The 23,040-nt window shown below is 45.6% G+C and overlaps 1 protein-coding gene across 4 annotated transcripts in view; it reads right to left on the minus strand.

Moving 5' to 3' along the window:
- Positions 1 to 21,687, minus strand: part of IRAG1 (inositol 1,4,5-triphosphate receptor associated 1) — a 116,275-nt gene extending 94,588 nt beyond the window's left edge. Inside the window, exon 1 of one of the 4 annotated variants that reach the window (XM_037133839.2) lies at positions 21,599 to 21,687. In XM_037133839.2, the coding sequence (XP_036989734.1) occupies positions 21,599 to 21,626 (28 nt within the window). In that variant the 5' untranslated portion in view covers positions 21,627 to 21,687. Of the gene's footprint in view, positions 1 to 21,243; positions 21,392 to 21,598 lie in introns of those variants that run through there. The other 3 variants (XM_037133841.2, XM_053672970.1, XM_053672971.1) reach the window with 3 other exon arrangements.
- Between the last annotated feature and the right edge of the window lie 1,353 nt (positions 21,688 to 23,040).

Raw genomic sequence — 23,040 nt, forward strand, 5'->3', positions numbered from 1 at the left:
ACTATCGACACCTTGATTTTGGACTTCACTAGAACTGCGAGAAAATAATTTTCTGTTGTTTAAGCCACCCAGTCTGTGGTATTTTGTTATGATAGTCCTAGCAAACTAATACAGCTGTTAGTGGACTTTCTTTAGCCATATCAGGTTTAAGTTCAAGTCTGTTTCAAACACCTAATATTTAGAACTGAGATCAATGAATTTGGGGAAATAACTGCTTTAATATCTTTTCTAGGCCAGTCACAAATCTCCTTTTAGGACCCTTCTAATAAAATAAAAATCCTCTGAAATAGGCCCTAAGGGTTCTAATTTTTTAAAAGTAAAAATAAAGTAAATACTTTATTTTTTAAAAGTACTTGCAGATGATATGATCTTGTATATAAGAAATCCTGAAAAACCCACTAAAGAGCTATTAGAATTAATAAATGAGTTTAGCAAGATTGCAGGATATAAGACTGATATGCAAAAATCAATTATGTCTGCATACACCAGCAAAGAACAATCTGAAAATAAAATTAAGAAAGCAATTTTTCATGATAGCAACAAAAATCACAAAATACTGTGAGGAATACACTCAACGAAAGAAATGGAACACTTTTACTCTGAAAACAACAAAACATTGTGGAAAATATTAAAGAAGATCTAAATGGAGAGAATGCCATCATGTGGTCTGGATCAAAAGATTTAATATTATTAAGATGGAAATACTCCCAAAATCGACCTACAAGTTCAATACAATCCCTATCAAAATCCTAGCTGCCTTTTCTTTTGCAAAACTTGACAAGCAGATTCTAAATTTCATATAGAAATTCAAGAGACCAAGAATAACCAAACAATCTTGAGAAAAGAGGGGGGAAATGGGTGATTCACACCTCTCAATTTCAAAACTAAATATGAAACTACAGTGAGGCAGTATGATATTGGATAATACACAGGTAGATATAGAATCAGTGTAACAGAATCAAGAGTTCATAAATGCACCCTTACATTTACAGTCAACTGATTTACACAAGTATGCCAAGATAATTCAATGAGGAAAGAAGTATTTCCAACAAGTAGTTCTGGAAAGCTAGACATCACATGAAAAGAATGCAGTTGGACCCCTTCCTTATACTATACACAAAAGTTAACTCAAAGTAGATCAAACACCTAAATGGAAGAGCTAAACCTATAAAAATTTTAGATGAAAACGTAGGTAAATCTTTGTGTCCTTGGGTAGGTAATACCTTCTTAGATAAAACACCAAACACATAGGCAACAACAGGAAAAAAAACAAATAAATTCAACTTCATCAAAATTAAAAACATTTGCACTGACAATGATACTACCAAGAAAGTAAAACTACAACCCACAGAATAGAAGAAAATGTTTGCAAATAATATCCCTATAAGGAACTTGGACCCATAATACATAAATAAGTCTCATGAATCAATAATAAAAGATAAGCAATAACTTAAAGTGAACAAAAGATTTGAATAGACATTTCTCCAAAGAAGATATACAAATGGACAATAAACAAACAAAGAGGTGCTTGATATCATTAGCCATCAGGGAAGTACAAATGAAAACAACAAGATACTGTTTCACCCATTAGGATGGCCAAAGTAACAAAGACAGATAAGAACAAGTGTTAGCAAGGATATGGAGAAGTGGGAATCCTTATTCATTGCTGGTGGAAATGTAAAGTGATGCAGCCATTTTGGAAAACAAATTAATAGTTCCTCAAAAAGTTAAACATAGATTTGCCATGTGATCTACCAATTCTACTCCCAGGTATATATCCGAATAAATGAAAACATATCTCTACACAAACATGAGTACACAATGCTCATAACAGCCTCATCCATAATAGTCAAAAGGTGGAAACAAACCAAATGCTCAACTAATTAACAGATGAGTCAAAAGTGGTCTATTTATACAATGGAGTATTATTCAGCCATAAAAAGAAATGAAATATTGATGATACATGCTAAAATATGGGTGGATCTTGAAACTTTAGGCAAAGTGAAAAAGCCAGTCACAAAAGACCATACATTTTGTTATTGTATTTATATGAAATGTTCAGAATAGAGCAATAAAGAGACAGAAAGTAGATGACCAGTTCCTTGCTGTTGGAGGGATGGGGGAATGAGAAGAGACTATTCACAGATACAGAGTTTCTTTTGGGTGATAAAAATTTCCTGGAATTAAATAGTGGTGATGACAGCACAATTCTCAGAATATATTAAAAACCATTGAATTGTACATTTCAATTGAGTTAATTATATGGTATGTGAATTACATCTTAATAAAGCGTTTAAAAATAAAATTTCTGAAGAAGAAGAGGAGGAGAAGAAGGAAGGAGGGGATGAGCAGCTTTTGTCCTTATTACATACACTGTGACCAATCTGGACACAGTTTCCTCAGGCATAAAAGACAGAGATTAAGTGAGATGATTTCTAAGTTTTCTTCCATCTCTAAAATTCACAAGTGTCTGTAATTTAAGAAGATAGGGTGAGGAAAAGAGATGGAGTACATGTGAATGTGTCTATGGTGAGGGTGAGGATGGGGTTATGTAGTGAGAAATGAAAGAGGAGACAACAAACAGACTACAAGAAATAGAAAAGATCCAGGGACAAGGGAAATGAGCTCAGGGAGACAGACACATAGAGACATGGAAACAAGACCATGCTCCCAGAAGAAAGAGAAACTCACTGAGATGCATGTGCAGATTATTTGTTCATTTTCCTAATGAGCAAATATTTACTGAGCACCTACAAAGCACCAAGCTTTGGGTACAGTAGTAGTCAGGTGGGTGGAGTTGAGCTCAGCGGTAAGAGACAGAGCAGCAGTCAGGCAATTGCAAGCATGGGTAATGAGAGCTGGGATGCAGTTGTTCAAGATGCTCCAGGAGTACACAGGGTACATAAATGCACACATATTCACACAACACACACTCACAACTATACCACATTCAACAGGCAACATTCCCAAAAGTCAAATCATTTTTGCAGGGTGCACCATTTCTCATCTGAGGCATTTAAAATTCTTCTAACAAAGACATTCAAATATACATACTATTTATACAAGCATGGCCACAAATGGGAGTGACATCTTTTATTCTCCCCCTAAAATCTCTATGATAGAAAGTTCAAGAACAGGATTCATCCCTAAGTCTGGAGATGCCCCATACTGTCCCCTCCTTATTGGTGAGGACTGGCTTTGGAAACAGAGAATACAACCTGTTACAAGCCCACCAGTACTGCTCCTCTGGACTTTCAGCTGAAAAGTTCCCAGAACAGATTCCATTCCACTCTCCTTTCATCCCATCCAGACCTGCCCAATAAAGGCATGCGATGCCTGTTTTCCCCTGTCTTTTGGCTTCTCTACTGCTGACAATCATGTGAAAGGGAATCTCAGCTCAACAGGAAAACTGAGGACTTCCGGGCAAGATGGAGGTGTAGGTAGACACACTGTGCCTCCTCACACGACCAAAATTAAGGACAACAAAAATTTAGAAACAAAAAACCAACCAGAACTGACAGAAAATTGAACTGTACGGAAGTCCAACAACCATTCTTACAGACCGGTAAGAGGGGTGAAGTCGGCGGCTGGCAGAGAGGGGTGGAGGCAGGAAAAAGTGGTGGCTGGCAGCCTGGGCACACAGGGGGTGGCCGGCAGAGCCCGGGCACAGGGTGGCAATGAGCAGACTTAGTGAGGCGCACAAGGTGGCTGGCCGCAGTCACACATTCAAGTGCAGGTAAACTAGGTGAAACAATAACAAAACAGACCATGCAACCCAGGGCCCCAGCCCTGGGAAATAAAGCCTAAAAGCACTGATTGAAAACACTTGTAGGGGTCGAGGTGCCAGGAGAGACTCCCAGTCTCACAGGAGAGTTCATTGGAGAGACCAACAGGGTCCTAGAACTTACACAAGCCCACCCATCTGGGAACAAGCACCAGAAGGGCCCAATTTGCTTGTGAGAAGTGGCAGAGGGGACTGAAATCTGAGAGAGAGTGGAGCAAGCGCCATTATTCCCTTTCTGACCCCACCCTCACATACAGCATCACAACCCAGCAACTGGGTTGACCTTCTCTGGTGAACACCTAAGGCTCCGGCCCTCATACATAACAGGTGCGACCAGACACCCCTCCCCTGCCAGAAAAAGGCTCAAACAGAAGAACAGATCAAAGCCCCAGAGCCAATACTTCTAAGCAACCAAGAGACAGCCAACCTATCAGATGCACAGTTCAAAGCACTGTTGATCAGGATGCTCACAGAATTGGTTGAATTTGGTTGCAAATTAGATGAAAAAATGAAGGCTACACTAAGTGAAATGAAGGGAAATGCACAGGGAACTGATAATCATGGGAAGGAAACTGGGACTCAAATCAGTGGAGTGGACCAGAAGGAAGAAAAAAACAACCAAACAGAAAAGAATGAAGAGACAAGAATTCAAAAAAATGAGGAGAGGTTTAGTAACCTCCAGGACATCTTTAAACATTCCAACATCTAAATTATAGGAGTACCAGAACGGGAAGAGAAAGAGCAACAAGTGGAAAACTTATTTGAACAAATAATAAAGGAGAACTTCCCCAATCTGGCAAAGGAAATAGACTTTCAGGAAGTCCAGGAAGCTCAGAGAGTCCCAAAGAAATTGGACTCAAGGAGGAACACACCAAGGCACATCATAATTACATTACCCAAGATTAAAATGAAGGAGAGAATCTTAGAAGCAGTAAGAAATAAGGGGACAGTCACTTACAAAAGAGTGCCCATCAGACTGTCAGCTGATTTCTCAAAAGAGACCTTCCAGGCAAGAAGGGGCTGGAAAGAAGTATTCCAAGTCATGAAAGACAAGGACCTACATCCAAGATTGCTCTATCCAGCAAAGCTTTCATTTAGAATGGAAGGGCAGATTAAGTGCTTCTCAGATAAGGTCAAGTTCAAGGAGTTCATCATCACCAAGCCATTATTATACGAAATGTTAAAGAGACTTATCTAAGAAAAAGAAGATAAAAATATGAACAGTGAAAGGACAGCAAACTCAGTTATTAACAACCACACTAAAACAAAAGCAAACTAAGCAAACAACTAGAACAGGAACAGAACCACAGAAATAGAGATGGCATGGAGGGTTAGCAACAGGGGAGTGGGAGGAGGAGAGAGGGAGAAAAGGTACAGAGAATGAGTAGCATAGACGGTAGGTAGAAAATAGACAGGGGGAGGACAAGAATAGTATGGGAAATGTAGAAGTGAAAGAACTTATGACTCATAGACATGAACTAAAGGGGGAATGGTGGGCGGGAGGGAGTGTGCAGGATGGAGGGGAATGAAATGGGGGAAATGGGACAACTATAATAGCATAATCAACAAAATATATTTTTTAAAAAACTGTGTTATCTGCAGTGTCTGCTCCCTGCCCAAGGCAACCAACTCTGATAAGGGAAGGCTAAGGAAGTGTCTGGGTGTCTCCTGCTCTGATCTCCTTTCTCCTGACTCCAGACTTAGCTGGAGTCCAGGCTGCACAATTTGCTGAAATAGCCTCTGTTACATCCTAAGATGGTGGTTCGTCCCTTCAAATTAGTTTATGAAGTATCCTCTTTGGAGAAGTTGTTGTGTGCTTTGGGTACTGTGTGCCACCACATAACTAGAAAATGCACAGCAACCTAGAGCTTGGGAGTGGTTGGGTGGTGTGGGGGGTGGGCACTAGCCTGCAGGTTCTGGGCAGGCTGAGGCAGAGCTGTGCTGGGAAATGGCCCTGGGCCCCTGAAGACCTCCTGGCTGCCTACCACTTGGAGCAGTAGTGAATTAATGTGATCCAGGCTCCAAAAATAGTAGTCAGAGCATCTAAAATTGTCTTGCGTCCTGGGCCGGGCTGGTCCCCTGGGAATGTCAGCATGTTTAAAACATCTTAATTCACCCAGAGAGCCTCGTGTCACACCCCAGTTTGGGTCTGGGCAACCATTAAACTTTCTGCTCCCTTCCTTTCTGCCCAGTCCTTCTCAACTCTGCATCACTTGCACTGCTCCCCAACAGGAAACGCTCAAGATTTATGATTGCTGTTACTAAGCCAAAGGCCTTGAACCTGGCACGTGGCTCAGAAGGGCAGAAAGGGCCCCTTGGAGAAGTGGCCTGGGTGGCTGGCTCTCTGTACTCAGTTGTGAATTAATTACAAAAAATGAAGATTGTGGAGCAGAATCACCTGGGAGTCCTTAGCTTGTGGTTTGCTGCAATGCCAAAAGGAGCCATTTCCACAGCAGTTTGTCTTGTAGCAGTTTGTCTACAAGAAAACTATTCTGGGTTCTCAGGCAATTTTGTCATCATGAAGACTTGTCACTCCATGCATGCCTCTGTGCCTTTGTACATCCTGTGCTGTATGCATGGAATGCCCTTAATTCCCTCTCCCCTGCCTAACAAACACCCCATCACCCCATCTTTCAATGCCTTGCCAAGGGCAGGGATGCTGTGGTGTTCGTGACATTTGTCTGCAAAGAATGCTTCTGAACAAACACCAGGTTACTCCCTATGTCTAGAGATTCATACCACCCCCAGTCAACCACGATTCCCCTCTGTTCACCCAGGCGACAGGAATGACGCAGGCAATGAACATCTCCCCTGCCTCATGGCGACAGCCTCTGATCCTCTAACAAGTGAGCAGTCAGACTCTATAACCACTGCTTGAGCTGTCTGATTGAAAAGCAGTTTGAGCGTCTCAGCTTGAAGATCACGCACTTCAGTCCTCATTTTCTCAGCTGTGACCCTCTTCAGTGGCTCCGTTCGCCCCCCACAGAGATACCATGCCACTCATAACAGAGAAAGTGCTCAAGGGGTAGAGAGGGAGCACAAGCTTCTCTACAGCCTCGGTTTCCTCCTCAGCATGGTTGAGAGGGTGAAATGAGATATATAAAGTACTTGGGAGAGAGTTGGTGCTTTGAAGGGACGCCTGTAGTTCCTGCCTGTTGGGCACCGAGTGCCTCCTCTTCTCGTAACAGCAGCATCCTCATTGTCCCTGTGCTTGGGGTGTGGGTGGTTGACCCCACTGTGGGAGTGGGCCTGGCACACGGCCCTGGGCCATCAGGACACCCCCATGCCCCTGGCCCTGGTGACTAATTGAGGCATAAACGCATGACCCAGACAGGGCCAATAAATTCACTTTGGTGACTTTTCTGGAACTATTAGGGGAGTTCTTGATACTGGGGGTTCTGAAAGGGTAGGATGTAAACTGGGAACTGAAAGTGCCACAGTGTCACTATGAGGGACAGGTTACCTGAGAAGAGATCCAATAACAAGGACAGTTGAAAGATAGAGGGACCTGAAACCATAAAAATTCTAGAAGAAAACATAGGCAGTAAAATCTTGGACATTGCACATAGCAATATTTTTACCGATGTATCTCTAAGACAAGGGAAATAAAAGAAAAAAAAAACAAATGGGATTACATCAAACTAAAAAGGTTTTGCACAGCAAAGAAAATCATCAACAAAATAAAAAGACAATCCACAGAACTGGAGAACAAATTTGCCGATACATCTGATAAGCAGTTAATATCCAAAATTTATAAAGAACTTACAAAAATCAACACCAAAAATCAAACAATCCAATTTAAAAAATGAGCAAAGGACCCAAATAGACACTTCTCCAAAGATAACTTACAGATGGCCAATAGACACATGAAAAGATACTCAATTTCACTAATCATCAGAGAAATGCAAATTGAAACCACAATGAGATATCGACTCATACCTGTCATCAATAAATAAACAACAAATGCTGGCAAGGGTGTGGAGAAAGGGGAACCCTTGTGCACTGTGTGTGGGAACGCAGACTGGTGCAGCCACTGTGGAAAGCAGTATAAGAAGCTTCTCAAAAAATTAAAAATGGATCTGCCTTTTGACCCAGCAATCCCACTTCTGGGAATTTATCTAAAGAAGCCCAAAACACTAATTCGAAAACACATAATCCCCCCCATGTTCATTGCAGCATTATTTACAATTGCCAAGACATGGAAGCAGCCCAAGTGTCCATCAACAGAACAGTGGCTAAGACAACCATGAGACACTTACACAAGGGAATATTTCTCAGCCATAAAATTGAAAAAATTTTACCCCTGCAACAACAGCATGGATGGACCTGGAGAACACTGTGTTAAGTGAAATAAACCAGTCAGAGAAAGACAAGTATCTAATGATTTCACTCATATGTGGAATCTAACGAACAAACTGAACTAACAAACAAAAGAGAGACAGACTCCTAGAGAGCAGGCTGACAGCTCTGGGTGGGGAGTGTAGGAGGTGGAGGAATCAAGCAAAAAGGTAAAAAGGACCCGTGGACATGGACAACAGTGTGTAATTCTGGTGGGGAGAGGGGCATAAGGAGGCCAAATGGCAATGGAAAATAATACAATTTTTTAAAAAGATAGAAGGAATGAGTTCCCATGGATCCAGCCATGTCTGAAACTGCCTTAGACTTAGACTTCTCAATTATGTGATATAGGAAATCCTGGTTACCGTGTAATCAAATTTGAATATGTTTCTGTTCCAAGCAAACGAGAATCTTGGTTAATGCAAAGCTCACTAGATTGGGCTTCCCCTTCCCCTTCCCCTTCCCAATGACATTGCTCTGGGGGGACCTCCTTGACCCCTGCAGAAACAGTGCCACAGCTCATCTCCTCGTCCCCAGTCTGTCTTCCTTCAGTCCATCTTCCACCACACGGGTGGTCTCAAACACAGGCTCAGTCATCACACTCCTCATCTTAGGGGACTCCTTGACTCCCTACTACCTGGAAACCAAGTCCCCACTTCCTCAGCCCCACCTTCAAAGCATTCTGCAATGTGACCCCAATTCCCATTTTCCCTCTTTTTAAAAATTGAGATAAAATTGACATAAAACATTACTTTTTGGTGTACAATTATTGATTGGTTAGTTACCACCCATCACCATACATAGTTACCAAATTTTTTTTTCTTGATAACTTTTAAGATCTACTCTGTTAGCAAACCTAACTCCATTTTAAGCTTATCTCTCAAGATCCTCTTCCACAGCTCCACCCACACTGTGCCAGAGTCTCACCAACCCATGCCCCACTCTGAAATGCTCCCTGACTCTTCCAGCCTATGCAGGAAAACATTCCACTTCTAACCTACCTGCCCAAATCCCACCTACTCAACTACCTTCTTTCCCAGGAAGGCTTCACAAGTGGCAAAGCAAAATAAATGTCTCACTTCCCTGAATTCGCTCCCTTGTTCTGTACAGTACCTGTCGCTTTGTCCTCACGCGGGAACAATGCGCTGTACAGACACTCTGGGAGCAGACAGCATGCCTTACTCAATCGTGAATCCCCTGGGGACCCTCGCACAAGGTTTGCCTGTGCAGGCCTTGGCCAGTTTTTTGGCACAAGACCTCAGCTTTCAGTAACAGACTCTGAATCCCCTGCCCCTCCCTTTGACCACACTCTGGGGGAGTGGATTCTGACCTTCATCGGGAAACTTTAAAAAAAATTGCAATAAAATACATATTACAAAAAATGTACAATTTTAACCATTTAAAAGTGTACATATGATTCAGTGACATTAAGTTCATCCATGATGTTGTGGACCTAACATCACTCTCTAGTTCTAAAACTTCCTCATCGCCCTGAAGGGAAACCTCATCCACATTAAGCAGTTGCTTCCCATTCCTCCCTCCCGCCTACCCACAAAGCTCTGGAAGTCATGAGTCTGCTTTCTTTCTCGATGGATTTGCTTATTCTGGACATTTCATATACGTGGAATCATACAATATGTGGTCTTTGTTTCTGACTTCTTTCACTTAGCATAGTGTTTTCAAGATTCATCTGTATTGTAGCATGTATAAATACTTCATTCCTTCTTATGACTGAATAATATTCCATTGCATAGCTATGCCACATTTTGTTTATCCATTCATCTGTTGATGGATATTTGGGTTGTTTCCACTTTTTGACTATTGGGAATAGAGCTGCTATAAACATTACTGTCCATGTTTTTGTTTGAACACCTGTTTTCAGTTCTTTTCGGTCCATATGGAGGAGTGGAATGGTTGTGTCATAATTCTCTGGTTACAGAGAAGCTTCTTCCACTTACTTGCTTGCCATCTCCAGTCCTCACCAGCAACCTGCGTCTGCTTGGCTGACTGCACCCACAGCTTTGTAGAAGGGACCTACTTATCTTGATTGTTGTCTTCTGATGGCGAGCCTTAAAGGCTGTTCCTAGTTTTTAATATCAGCCTCTTGCTGTTTAGTGCTTTCCATGGAGTAAGCTACTTCAGATCCACTATTTAATTTGTCCCTCCCAGCAATACACTAAGGTAGGTACTATTATGTCTGTTTCTCAGATGAAGATGAGGAGACTCAGTGGGATGAAGTCACTTGACAAGGTCATAGCCATTAGGGCCTAGCTGAGACGGACTCCCAGCCCAGAGCCTTTCCACATCTCCACAGTGGCCCTCTCTCCAGTGTGCCTCTCTGTCTAAGGCCTTCTTTTCAAAAAAGTAATAACCTAAAATTTATTATCAGATTCACCATTATTTAGAAATTCCCCTTGCTGGGTGACTGGTCAGAGCTGGCACAGACTTCTGTACACACTCTGCCAGTTAGGTCCCCATTTATAACCAAAACTTTTTTCCTAGGGCAGATTCTGCCTGTACTTTTGCCTTTTCTGGGTCCTCTGGGGCCTTCTGGAATCCTGGGTTAGTGCTGCTTTTTGATGTTGGTATGAATCCAAGTCTGAGTGTGGCCCCCAAGAGTGTAAACCTCAGCTCTTGAAATTTCTGCCCTATTCTTTCGTTCACCCAAGTTCAACCCAAGTGCACTTCCTTTCCCTTTGCAGGGGGAAACTATGTCCTGAACTGGGGAGTCCCCTGACCTCTTTGGGGCAGAGAAGAGGCACAATGACCTCCAGTCTCACACAGTGGAACTGGGCCTAGACTGCCCCTTGGAAGCCTCAACCCCTAGTATTTCCCACTTCCACATGGTACATGTTGGAAACTAAAAACCAAAGTAAGCAAAATAGGCAACAGATAGCAATGACAACACTCCTCTTTCATCAGAGGCACACCATGTCCCTGACACTTTAGGCATATTCATTCGCCCAATCCCCCAACTATAGTAGGAGGTGAATGTTAGCTTGCAAATAAGGAGAATAAGGCTCGGCATAGTGCTACAACTTTTCCAAAGTCGCTACCCAACAGCTGATGGGTAGCCAAGCCAGACTGGAAACCAGCAGAACCCATGCTGTCCCACTCTGGCCACTGTTTGCCTCCCAGGGGGAAGCTTTGGGGGCTGACCTGTTCCAGCCAGCACCTGCCTTGGCAGTTCTGCAAGCAAGTACTGGGAGATGCTGGAGGGCATTCCAGATACCACATAACCCACCTTGCATCCACTTGAACAAGATTGTCCCTAGCCAACTTTTCCAAAAATCTCTTCTCTGCAACCCTCATTCTCGGTGATATTGTTAGGAGCTGTGACAATACAGGTTTTCGTGTTTCAGTGCATTTGAGGATATCAGCATGAGATAGGTTTCTGTCCTGAGAGACTTTCTAGCCTTTAAGAAACAACTATGCAAAAAAGAGGAGGAGGTGGGGTGGAGGAGGGTGGGTAGGGGAAGGGGAAGGTGGAGGGGAAGGAGACTATGCAGTATAAATCTCCAAGAGGGAGAGAAAGCATAGAATGTTTCCCAAACTTATTTGACCAGGGAATGGTTTTTCAAGGACTATAACAAGGTGTCCTCCTGAAAGCCCTAGTGTGAGACCCTGTCAGACTAGTGAGTGTCTAGAGGTGAGAGAGCAGAGTGGCTGTGCACGTGGGCTCTGGAGCCAGGCTGCCTGGGATCATGTCCCAACCTGGCCACGTGGATAGCTGTGCAGCCTGGGGTAAGTTACTTTATCACCTGTGACTCAGTTTCCTCACTCGTAAATCATGGATAAGGATGTTCATGCAGATTACATAACACACAGACACTTTTGAGAACAATGTTTGGCACATAATCAGTGCTCACCAAATGTTAGCTGGCGTTCTGTGTCCTTTCCAAGCCTTGCTGAAGGGGCTTTCCCACACCCATTGGGGCGCACTGTGCACCTGGCACTCCCACCCCCCGGGCCCACAGCAGCCTTCCATTTAACAAACCCTCTCTGAAGGGAGAGTGAAACTCGTTAAAAGATGGCCATGGTTCCCCGGGAATAACCCTTTCTACCCTTGATGGCTGGGAAGGACTTCTACTTCATTTCCTCCTCCTCCCAGACAGGCACCTAAAAGTCAGAGACCAAAATTCTAAATCCAAGTTCCTCACTTTCCAGTAGAATCTCAAGTTTCCTTCCCTATAGCGTAGAATGTAACAGGCCTGCAATCCAGGGACATTGCAGAGAGAGGGACGGGGTTAGAGAGCTAAGCAGGCAGAAAAGCTGGACGACGAAGCAGCAGGGAGCCAACAGCACCAGTAACAGGTGGTAAGTGTCCACCCCTGTGGGGGAAGTAGGAGAGGGTGCCATGGCAAGGGGGTTTGGAGAGTAAATGAGGGTAACCAGCAGTAGCTGCTGCAACAGATCCAAAATCTCAGTGGTGCTGAATGTACATCCTGCTGACTTAAATCTAATGCAAGTCGGGATGGCCGCCTCCACCGTGGAGCAAGTTCTATAACAGAAAACCCTATATGGAACATACGTCCAGCATTAAGTGGGATGCCAAGAATTCCTGGATGACCCTGGTTGCCAAAGTATTTTTCCTCTGTTGCCCAACTGATGCTCCCTTCCCCCTTATTGAAGAAGTAAGACCCTGGAGGAAGGTGTGCCTTTGCTTCTGAATCAATTCCCCCAGTTTTTCTAGGACTTCTCTGCAAGAGCTGAGTCTCCCCTTGCCCGAATTACATGTCCTTAATTCCTTGCCTCTGGGAGACTTTGCCTTACTAACTCTCTGCCTGTGGCAGAGATGGTTAGCATTCCCTGAATATTCTTTTTCTGCATTCCCCAGATGCTCTTGCAGTTGACCGGGGCTGTGTGACTAGCTGAGCCCTACAGACTGTGTGCCACCTCTGGTTTGAGGCAGACGGCCACCTGCCCCCTGCATCCACCTCTTCCTCGGCTGAGATGGCTCTGGAGGCCAAGTGCTCATGGGAAAACTGGGAGAAATAACTCAGAAGCAAATGCCACCCCTTTCCACGGGTCTCCCTTCTTCATTGGGTGGTGGAGAAAGCATGGGTTTGGGTAAGAGAGAACGGGTTTAGCAGACATAGCCTCCAGGATTCGTTGGCATTTGCATGGCCATTTAATCCCAGATACAGCTTCCATACAGGATCTGCTGTAATCTGGGGTCCCAGTGGGACTGTGATTCCGTTATCTCTGGGAGTACCATGGCACACTGTGCTGGGCAGCACATCTCAGACTACAGCGTGAACACAGATTACCTGGGCTCCTGCTAAGCTGCAGGTTCTGACTCAGTAGGTCTGAGGCAGCCCTCACGAGTCTGCATTTCCAACAAGCTCCCAGGTGTTACTGATGCTGGGGGTCCCTAGACGGTGCTCTGGACGGTAAGGTGACGGGGCAGGGCTGACTTATCCAGAAAGTATGGTAGGAACAGGGCCTAGTGCCCATGAAAACGTCCTCATTTCTTTTAAAATCAGAAGGCAAAATAAACTGTTTGGTCAAAGAAAATGTTTTAATAGATAACATTGATATATTTATCTACACCAACAGAGTTATAAATGTCTTATGTAAAAAGAATCCGTGAAGGCAAAAGTGCCTAGGGCCCCTAAAAATCCTAATATGTCCCTGAGTGGGGTGGGAGGGGAGGGGTGCACAAAGTTGATCACGAAAGGTTACACAGATAATGTGGCTCCATGGTCCCCCAGGAAGATTACATGAGATCCAGTCGGAGAGCCTTTGGGGTAGAGGGTAGTTAGCAGCTAGAACCATTTGCCAGGGTCTCCTCAAGTTCTCCAGGACTTCTCCACTTAGGGAGCTCTTAGGAGGTACCCAGTGTGTCCTGAAGGTCCTCCAAATTCTGGTGCCTATGAAGCTCATCTCTTACAAAGGACTGAAGTCCAGTTTTTTTGTCCCCTCCCCCCCATAGGACATGCCCACCTGCTCCCTCCCAAAGCTGAAGAGCCTGGCGCAGCTGGCCCTATGGTGGGAGGGAAGCAGGACCAGGCTCCAGAGGCTGCTTTTGTTACGGACAAACATAAGACTGTGTCCCCGATCTGAGCAGCAAATGCCCAAAGCATGAGTCAAATGCCTTGTTAACAGGAGAATGAATAGGCATTCCCTTCAGCAGTGAATGTTTTCTTAAAGACACAGCCTTCCATTTACTTAGAGCTGACATTAGTTCTCATTGCCTCTAAAGGCACTGCATGGGGCTTTTAGAGAATGAACAATAATAGCTGACTCTTCTAACACACCTGTAACCCTCCTCGTACCGATGCAGTGTCTGACACAAGGACTGCTCTGGGATGGCTTCAATCATGTGACCACTGGGGTGGTTCATAGGGTTTTGGGGAAAGGAGAGGTGAACAGTTCCCAGATGAGAAAACCAAGCCTGGCAGGGAGAATGGATCTGCCCAAGGGCACGACATCTAGGGGACGGAACCAAGCTTAGATCCTGGAGCCCCTGCTTATATGCTGTCTTCATTTCAGCTTAGAAAGTAGCACACAGTTGGATGTTGGAAGACTTTAACCATCTTTCCTCTTCCCTTTCTCTTAGGAAAGAGCTGCCTGCAGGGATCACACATTCTGCTGTACCAGCTCCTTGGGATCCCAGATTGAAAAAGGCCTGCCTCCACCAGAGAGCACTGCATAGGGCTGGGGGTGAGTCTGCTGGATTCAATATTAGAGAGGCTACTTGCCTGCCGGTAAAAACCACATTCTCCTATACCAGTGTTCTGACATAAGGGTGATACTAGACTGACTTTCGACAAGCCTTAGAACTTAATTAAAGGAAAGAGATGATTTTTACTGGGCATCCTTAAAGACCCCTCCAGAAACCAATGGCCAATCATCCAGAAAATTCGTTGGTCACTCCTCTTGGGGCATTCATGGAGATGAGAATGGGACCCATAATTATGGGCAGTCAGAGCCTCAAACCCAGTGCAAAAGTGTCCTTGATGAAATCTCCCAAGGGGGACAGATAGAGGCTAGAAAAATATTAGCTAATGTTTTACTGGGTGCTGAGAATAGACACTGGGCTGAGGGACTTAACCTTGCAAAGTGAGCCCCATCATTATCTCCATTTTCAGGGGAGGAAGCTGAGGCTGGGAGAGAGGAGGTGTAGCTCCAGGTGCACAGCAGGCCGGCAGTGGCACGGCGCCACCTCCAGCATGAGGCACCATCTCCCGCTACGACAATGAGGGAAGAGCTGGTCCACGCTGAACTCACCTCCCACTTCGGGCTCTTTTGCCTACACCTGCATGAGCAAAGTCAAGGATGTCTTCAGGTTTTCTCTTCTTTCTGATGAATCAGGAAACTTGGACTGGCTGGAAACATCCTCCCCGTTAGCCTCTCAGTGGCAGAACTCCCCTGGCCTCCGTGTGTCCCTTCCAGGGGCAGCTACCATGCCCTCCGCACCCCATCCCAGACCCACAGCCGCTGTGAGCAGTGTGTCTCCTCGTCCTTCCAGCCTCTCCTGCCAGCCCACAGCTTCCTGACTTTCCCTGATTTTGCTGGAGTGGTTCAGCTTCCCCCACACCTGCACTCACCGGTACCCCTGCTCATTGCACCCACTTTCCTCCAAGCCAGTGTTTCCTAGACTTGAATCATCTGCATAGCACCCTCACCATTTCTGCCACATCTGTGTACCACCTATACATTTACCAGTTTCATATTCTTTAATTTGACTAACAGTGAGCCTGAAAGCCAGGGTTGAAATTCTAGCTGTGCCATTTACCAGCTTTGTGTTGTTGGGACAGTTGCTTACCCTGTCTGTGCCTCAGTTTCCCCATCCATAAAACAGGGATAATAACAGTAACTGCTTCAGGGGGTTGCTATGAGGACTAAATGAGATACTGCAGCCAAAGCACTAAAACAGCACCTAGCACATAGTAAACGCTCAGTAAGTGTTAGCTTATGTTTATTTAAAAAGGAAACTATATTTCTACTGTAAGTGGAAAAATCAGTACCACTTACACCTTTCACAAATAGAGAAGGGTTGTAAAAGTGAGGTAAATGAAAACAGTTATTAAATTCTAGCTATTGCCTGACAAAGGCTCTAGGCCTCAGGCTCACTTGCTTTTTTGTAAGGGAGGGAGACAAGCAAGTGTCCAGAGATGCAGAAAGCAGTGCGGGCTCGGACCAGGTGAACAGCTTGTCCCGACTTGCCTGGGGCTTCCCGTTTTGGCACTGAGTCCCGCAGCACCCCCCTTTCCTGGGCTCCCTCAGATGGAGGCTTTCTCCTCCATCGGAAGGCCTGAGAAGAACTTAAAAGGGACCCACACTCTCCTGACATGAGTTTGCGTGTTCAGGCTGAGTCAGTATGCCACTTAACATCATCTCGCAGCCCGCACTGTGGGCCACGCCCAATAAACCAAGTTTCCGGATTCCATAAACTTACAGAAAGGCCATCACATGTGTGCCACTCAGACTGTCCCCGAAGAAAACCACATTTCTAAATGCCTAACAGGAGGAGTGGTGATTAAACTTTTGCACAGCTAAAATTATTCTACATTAGACAACCATTGAAAAATTATGCATTGAAGTGTCTTTAATGACAGAAAAAATGATCATGATAGAATGTTCACTTAAAAAGTAGACTATGATGTCCTTCATTAGGTAAGTGGATAAATAAACTATGGTCCATCAGACCATGGAATATTATTCAGTGTTAAAAAGACATGTGCTATCAAGCCATGAGAAGACGTGAAGGAATCTTAAGTGCATACTACTGAGTGAAAGAAGCCAATCTGAAAAGGCCACCTACTATGTGATTCCAGTGACATGACATTCTAGAAAAGGCAAAACTATGGAGTCGATAAAAAGATCAGTGCTTGCTACAGGTTAGGAAAGGAAGAAGGATGACTAGGTGGAGCACAGAGGGTTTTTAAGGCGACAGAAATACTCTGTGGTGCTGTCTGTAATGGCGAACACATGCCATCATACATTTATCTCCATTCACAGAAGGCACAACTCCGAGAATGAGTCCTAATGGACTCTGGACTCTGGATAATAACGATGTGCCGGTGTGGGCTCATCCATTGTAACTGGCCAGTGTGCCACTCTGGTCGGGCGGGGGCGTGGACTGGGGCTGTAGATGGGGTGAGGGGCTGTGCAGAGGCAGGGCCTGTGTACCAAACCTCTGTGCCTTCTGCTCCATGTTGTTGTGAACTTAAAACTGCTCTAAAAAACGAAGTCTTTGAAAACCTTTAAAAGCAGACTGTAAAACTACATATAGTAATACCCTAGTTGTATAGAATATAGAGGTACAGAAAGATAGGAACACACCATATTATTAATAATATTTATCTCAGAGTATAAAGATTCTGGAGGGATTTTTTTATTTCTTTATATTTATTTCCAAATTTCTTATTTACATTCATCTTCATATTTTCCGAGAACATTTAATACATTCATTACTTTTATTATCAGGAACATTTTTGAACAAAAATTATAAATAAAAAACACTAGGAAGAAACTAACCAGCACTGATTAAGCCCAGCCTTCACAAACTGATTTTCACGTGTGGCTGACTGGGAGAGAGGTTTTCTGCCTGGCTGACTGTCACCTGTTTTCCTTCCCCACTGGAGAAGGTTCTCACAGAGAACGCAGGGCCCATCCACTCCCACTCGGCCTCTGCTGGGGCTCTGGGTCTGAAGGCCCATCCAGTGAGGGTGCACTGGACTCAGAGTCTGGCCGCCAAGGGCCACGGGGCAAACGCAATATCCCCTTTCCCTCTTTTCCTGATTTTTCCATCGTTTGGACTGTGACACTTGATAACTGCCCTGAGAGCCAGATTACTAACTGGTGGCATCTAACACGGGAAGCGCCTGCTTTGCGTAGAGGCAGCTTGAGCTCAAAACCCGCGCTCACCACCTGCCAGCTGTGCCTCACACCACCTCTTCCAGCAGCAGTTTCTGACACGAGAAGGAAATGAGATAACAGTTCTAGCACAGATCCTGGCACAAGGTAGGAACTCAATTTAAACTGACTTTCTCTCCTCCTTGTACATTTACTACACAAGAACTCAGGTCTCATGTCCCTCCCCTGACTCACAGACCTCCCCAAGGGACAGGGGCAGCGTCTGGGCCCCCCAGATCTGTCTTCCCCACCCAGCCACACCTCTGCTCCTCGTCAGTAAGCACCCCGATCCCTCTGCTGACTGCCAAGCCGTGGAGAGGATGGCTGGGGGGCCCCCAGGGGAGGTGGCGGAGTACGGAGGGGCTGGACTACTTGAGACCCCCACCTTGCATTCAGCCCAGCCAGGCTAGAAGGATCGCATCATCAGGCTTACATATTGTGTTGGCCAAAAACTCCATTTAGTTTTTTTCCATTAAATGAAAGACACATTTTTCAATTTCACCAATAACTTTATTGATTTAAATATTTTGAGTATGCAGCTATCTCCCATGTAGTATAATGTTGATTGTTCTCAATCATTGTCTCAATTTGATCATTACCAACTTCAGCTGGTCTACCTGACCATGGAACATCATCTAATGAGAGATCTCCGGCACAAAACTTTGCAAACCACGTCGTATCAGGCACAGCACCTTCTCCATACTCCGCACAAATCTTTTTTTTTTTTCATTTCAGTTGTGTTTTACTTTTCTTGAAATAATAAAGCGTAATATGCCTAAAGTGTTGCATATTTTCTTTCACCTTTAATATTAAAATGACTACACAAAAATTCACCGATTTTGATGAGTATTTTTTAAATGCATGCTGATATGACAGCTGTCAAAATACAATATAACAAAATTATCTTGAATGAAGTTAAAGACAACTAAGTGCTATTACAGCCATCTTACAGGAAAAAAAAAACCAAATGAACTTTTTGGCCAACCCAATATATTATAAGCCCAGAGCCTGTTTAGCCAGAACACACTTTATAGGCCTTATGTCCATTTCTTCATAAGAAAAAAAAGATCTTGAGCATGGTACTCTCCTGACATCATTCTGGGTGCAGGACGCACAGTGGGGAACGAGTCGGGTCTGTGCCCTCACTGGTCTCGGTCTGCACTCCTGGTGGAGGGGTGGGCTGCCTCCATCTGCCTTTATTACCCACAGTTAGAGGAAAGAGATAGGTACTGTTTGGGAGCTGAGAATTACTATCCATGTAGTTCGGCCCATCAGGCACAGAATCCAGTTTCCTTTTACAGAGACAAACGGAGCACCTCACCCTGAAACTATGAGCCCCCCTGGGAATTAGTTTCAAGCAGAAGATATTACATAGTCTTAATTATCCCCTGCTCTGTCCCTTGGTGGCCTGGTGGCCTTGGGCAAGTCATTTAACTTTCATTTTCACCTGTAAAACTGAAGTGAAGCTACATCCCTCATAGCATTACCGGGAAGAGCCCACGACACCATACAGAGAAAACCTCACTCAGGCGGAGCGTTGGAAGAGACGATGCCTCCCCCACTGCCCTGGTACCAAGCAGAGGGGAACAGAGCATGGTTCTTAAGAGGAAAGCCTCCAGAGATCCCGGGCAGCCTGGGATCAAAGGCCAGCTCTGCAGCATCTCTGTGCTAAAATGTCCCCATCTACAAGATGAGAGTAGGAATAGGGATCCCTGCTTGGTAGAGCTGTGGAAGTCTTGAGTTACTACATGAAATGTACTTAGAACAGTGTTTGACGTATAGTAAGAACAGCATGTTCGCTTGTTTTCTTTCTTCCAGAACTATGTTAATGGGGATCATTGATCATGTTGTAGCAACTGACACATGATTATACCCCTCAGGTGACCAATGCTCTTAGGGAGAATGCAGGAGTGTGCTCTTTACTACCCAGTGCACAGGACGGTACATCTGCTGTGGATACACACACATGTGCATACGGGCACTTGAGTGCACACACACACACACACACACACACACCACTGAGTCATGGACAGAACAAACATAACGATAACAACTGTTTTGTCCATTAGGTCAAAGCTCACAAGACATGTTCAAAGCACGAGGGTGCTAACTCGCATCAGTAATGGGGCAGGAGCACTGGAGTTCAAGTCCTACAGACTTGGGTTAGAGTCCTAGCTCTGACCTTAGCAGTATGACTTGAGGCAAGTCACTTAACCTGAGCTTCCTTCCCATATAAGTGTTGGGGTGAGGTTGGGGAGATAACTCCCCCTGTTTCACCGGCCTGTCATTGCCCCCTGGTGGGGACGATGTAGCCCCCAGAAGGTTGTGACTTCCTAGCGTTCCCAGCCTCACAGTTTCGGGAAGCACTCCTTCTTTTTCCTGCAGGAGACCCAGCCCAGACAAACCCTGAGCTGCTCTACTTCCTTCTGAGACCCCCACAGAGCAGCCTGAAGAGTGCCAAGAGGACAGCAACTGCAAAGCTCTGGGGAGGTGGGAGTGGCTGCCAGGGTGCCAGACCCCACACGTTCGTTACTCAGGCTGCAGAGCGTCTTTCAACTTTGCAGCTGATTACTGGGCAGGAGGAACAAGACAGCTGGCTGCCCCTCTGGCTCCCGCTGGCCTTTCTTCTGGAGAAAGCCAGCCGGAGTGCCGCTCACTCCAGGAACAGATTTGACACGGAGCTCCTGGAAGTGAGTGGAGCTTGGGGCACACACCCCGTCTGGGAAGCAGAAAAAAGGGCTCAGGGGGGCCTGAGGGGGTCAGGGGGGCAAAGCTGGACACAGAAGGAGAGATAGGAACAGAGGTAAAAACAGGGGCTCAGGACAGGAAGGGCAGAAACAGAACCAGGTCAGGTCAAGGATGTAGACAGGGCTGGAGCAGCACAGGGGCCAAGGGGGACAGAGGGCACAATAGGATGGGTGGTTGGAGGGGGGCAGAGAGAGGCATAGTAAGCAGAGCAGGGCTGGGAAAGGGAGAGCAGGCAGTGCAGGCTCGCATAATCTGGGGACACTGTATGGCCCCAAAGGGGCCCATCGGAAACCTGGGAGTGGGGATGTCCTATCGGAACCCACATTTCACCCTAACCTGCGTACTCTTTCCAACAGCAAGCTAAAGGAGCACGAGTTAGTTAAGTTAGGACTGGCAAGATTCACTTCTTATTTAAAAATTAGGGCATAAAAATAGTCAGCAGAAATGTCACCCAACAAAGCCAACACCCCTGGAAAGTTAGTCAGGCCCCCCGTCCCAGCACCCTGTACCTTTAAGGAGGAGAAGTTTCCTTCCGCTTCCCAGCTGAAGAGGCAGGTTATTCTTGGATATAACACGACTTACCTAAAACTGAGTTATTCCCCCTTTCCTCCTCTGGCCAGCCTCTCTTCACTCTGGGGAGCTTTTACCATTTAAGGTCAATGTTACATCTGGCTCCGGAGCTCAGAGCTGAGAAGCCTCTGGCTGTGGAGCCTCAGCCGCCCGCCTCCTCTAAGGGGCTGGGACTTAGAGCCCAGAGGCTCCTGCCGGAGCACCCTCTGGTCCTGCTCAGGGATTAAAGGCAGGGAAGCTGACCAGGCTGGCCTAGGGCTCAGGGCAAACTGGGCCTTTGTGGCAGCAACTCACCCTGGGTCCCTCCCGTGAGCACCCACATAGTGCATGGCTATGTCCATGGTTAGCTCGTGCCGCCGGGCACTGTCCTGGCCAGACTGGGACCAAGCGTACTCTGCAGATCTGCCTCCCAGCATGGAATCCTCAGCAAGCCTGTGAGCCTGGACAAGACCCTGGTCCAGAGCCAGGAAAAACTGGGAACATTTCCTGTCCTGGAAACTTGGGAGTGGGGGCTGCTCCCACCTTAAACCCTTGGGATTACCAGAGAGAAAGGTCTGGGAGATTCAGCCAATCCAAGACCTGGCATCATCCCCAGGGGCTTCCATCCCTGCTCCTCTGCTCAACAGCCCTGATGTCTTAACATCAAGGAGCCTCAGTCTCCTCATCCCTAAAGTGGGAATAGTAGTGATTACACCTGACTCATAGGGTTGCAGAAGAATTGAATGAAAAAATACTGACAGGCTTAGCACAGTACTACCATATCACAGATACCAATCAGCACACATTTGTTTCCTGCTCCTTCCTAGGCACAGGCGAGGAAGGGCTCCCCCTCTTCTGGAAGTCCACACCCTGTCCTTACTCTTTCCTCATTGACCTTGAGTGCAGTGCACAGTCTCATGGGGGCTCCAGCCTTCTTCTGAGGTTAGAGGCAGCTCAGAGAGGCCCTGGGTGGAGTTGCCAGAGCAAACAAGGATGCCCACTTCAATTTGAATTTCAGATAAACAACACATAACTTTTTTAGTATAAGTATGTCCCAAACATTGCATGAGACATACTTATACTAAAAAATATGGATTTTTTAAATCTTAAATTCGAATTTAACTTTGCACTTTATCTTTCATTTGCTAAATCTGGCAACTCTAGCCTTGGGCCATCGGTGTCACCCAGAATGCACTCGCCAGTCATGCTGAGAGCTCTTGGGATTGTGCTTCAAGGCTTGTGGCCCCAAGCCCACCTAGTGATGCTGCCTGGCTGTACACAGTTCTCATCCCCGCTCCTGGCCATGGATCAGTCATCCCAGTCATGACAGGCACTGATCCTGGCCCACGGGCATGTGGTCCTGGACTATCTCTCATCCCTGGTTATTATGAGAGAAATTCCTGATGGGAATACAGTGCATGCTGCTTGTCATACCCATAAATAATTGTATTTTCATAGATGGAACCAGAGGAGACTGTCCTGGATACTAATCATGCTTTTTCTATGATGTCTACACCTACCATTGACTGAGTACAGGCTCCCACTAGCAAAGCCACACGGCGATAACTCCTATTACAGGTGCAGGTACTAGAAGGAATTTACCAAACTCTGTAGCACTGTTGCTTCACCTTCATTGTGCAATAGAATCCCCAGTGAAGGTGCTTAGGCCACTCTTCCAGAAATGCTAACTCCCCATATCTAAAGTGGGACCCAGGAATCTGCACTTTAATTCAGGCCCTTGGGTGATGCTTACTTAC

This window comes from Artibeus jamaicensis, unplaced genomic scaffold, assembly GCF_021234435.1.
Source record: "Artibeus jamaicensis isolate MK-2021 breed Jamaican fruit bat unplaced genomic scaffold, CSHL_Jam_final contig_797, whole genome shotgun sequence".
NCBI lineage: Eukaryota > Metazoa > Chordata > Mammalia > Chiroptera > Phyllostomidae > Artibeus > Artibeus jamaicensis.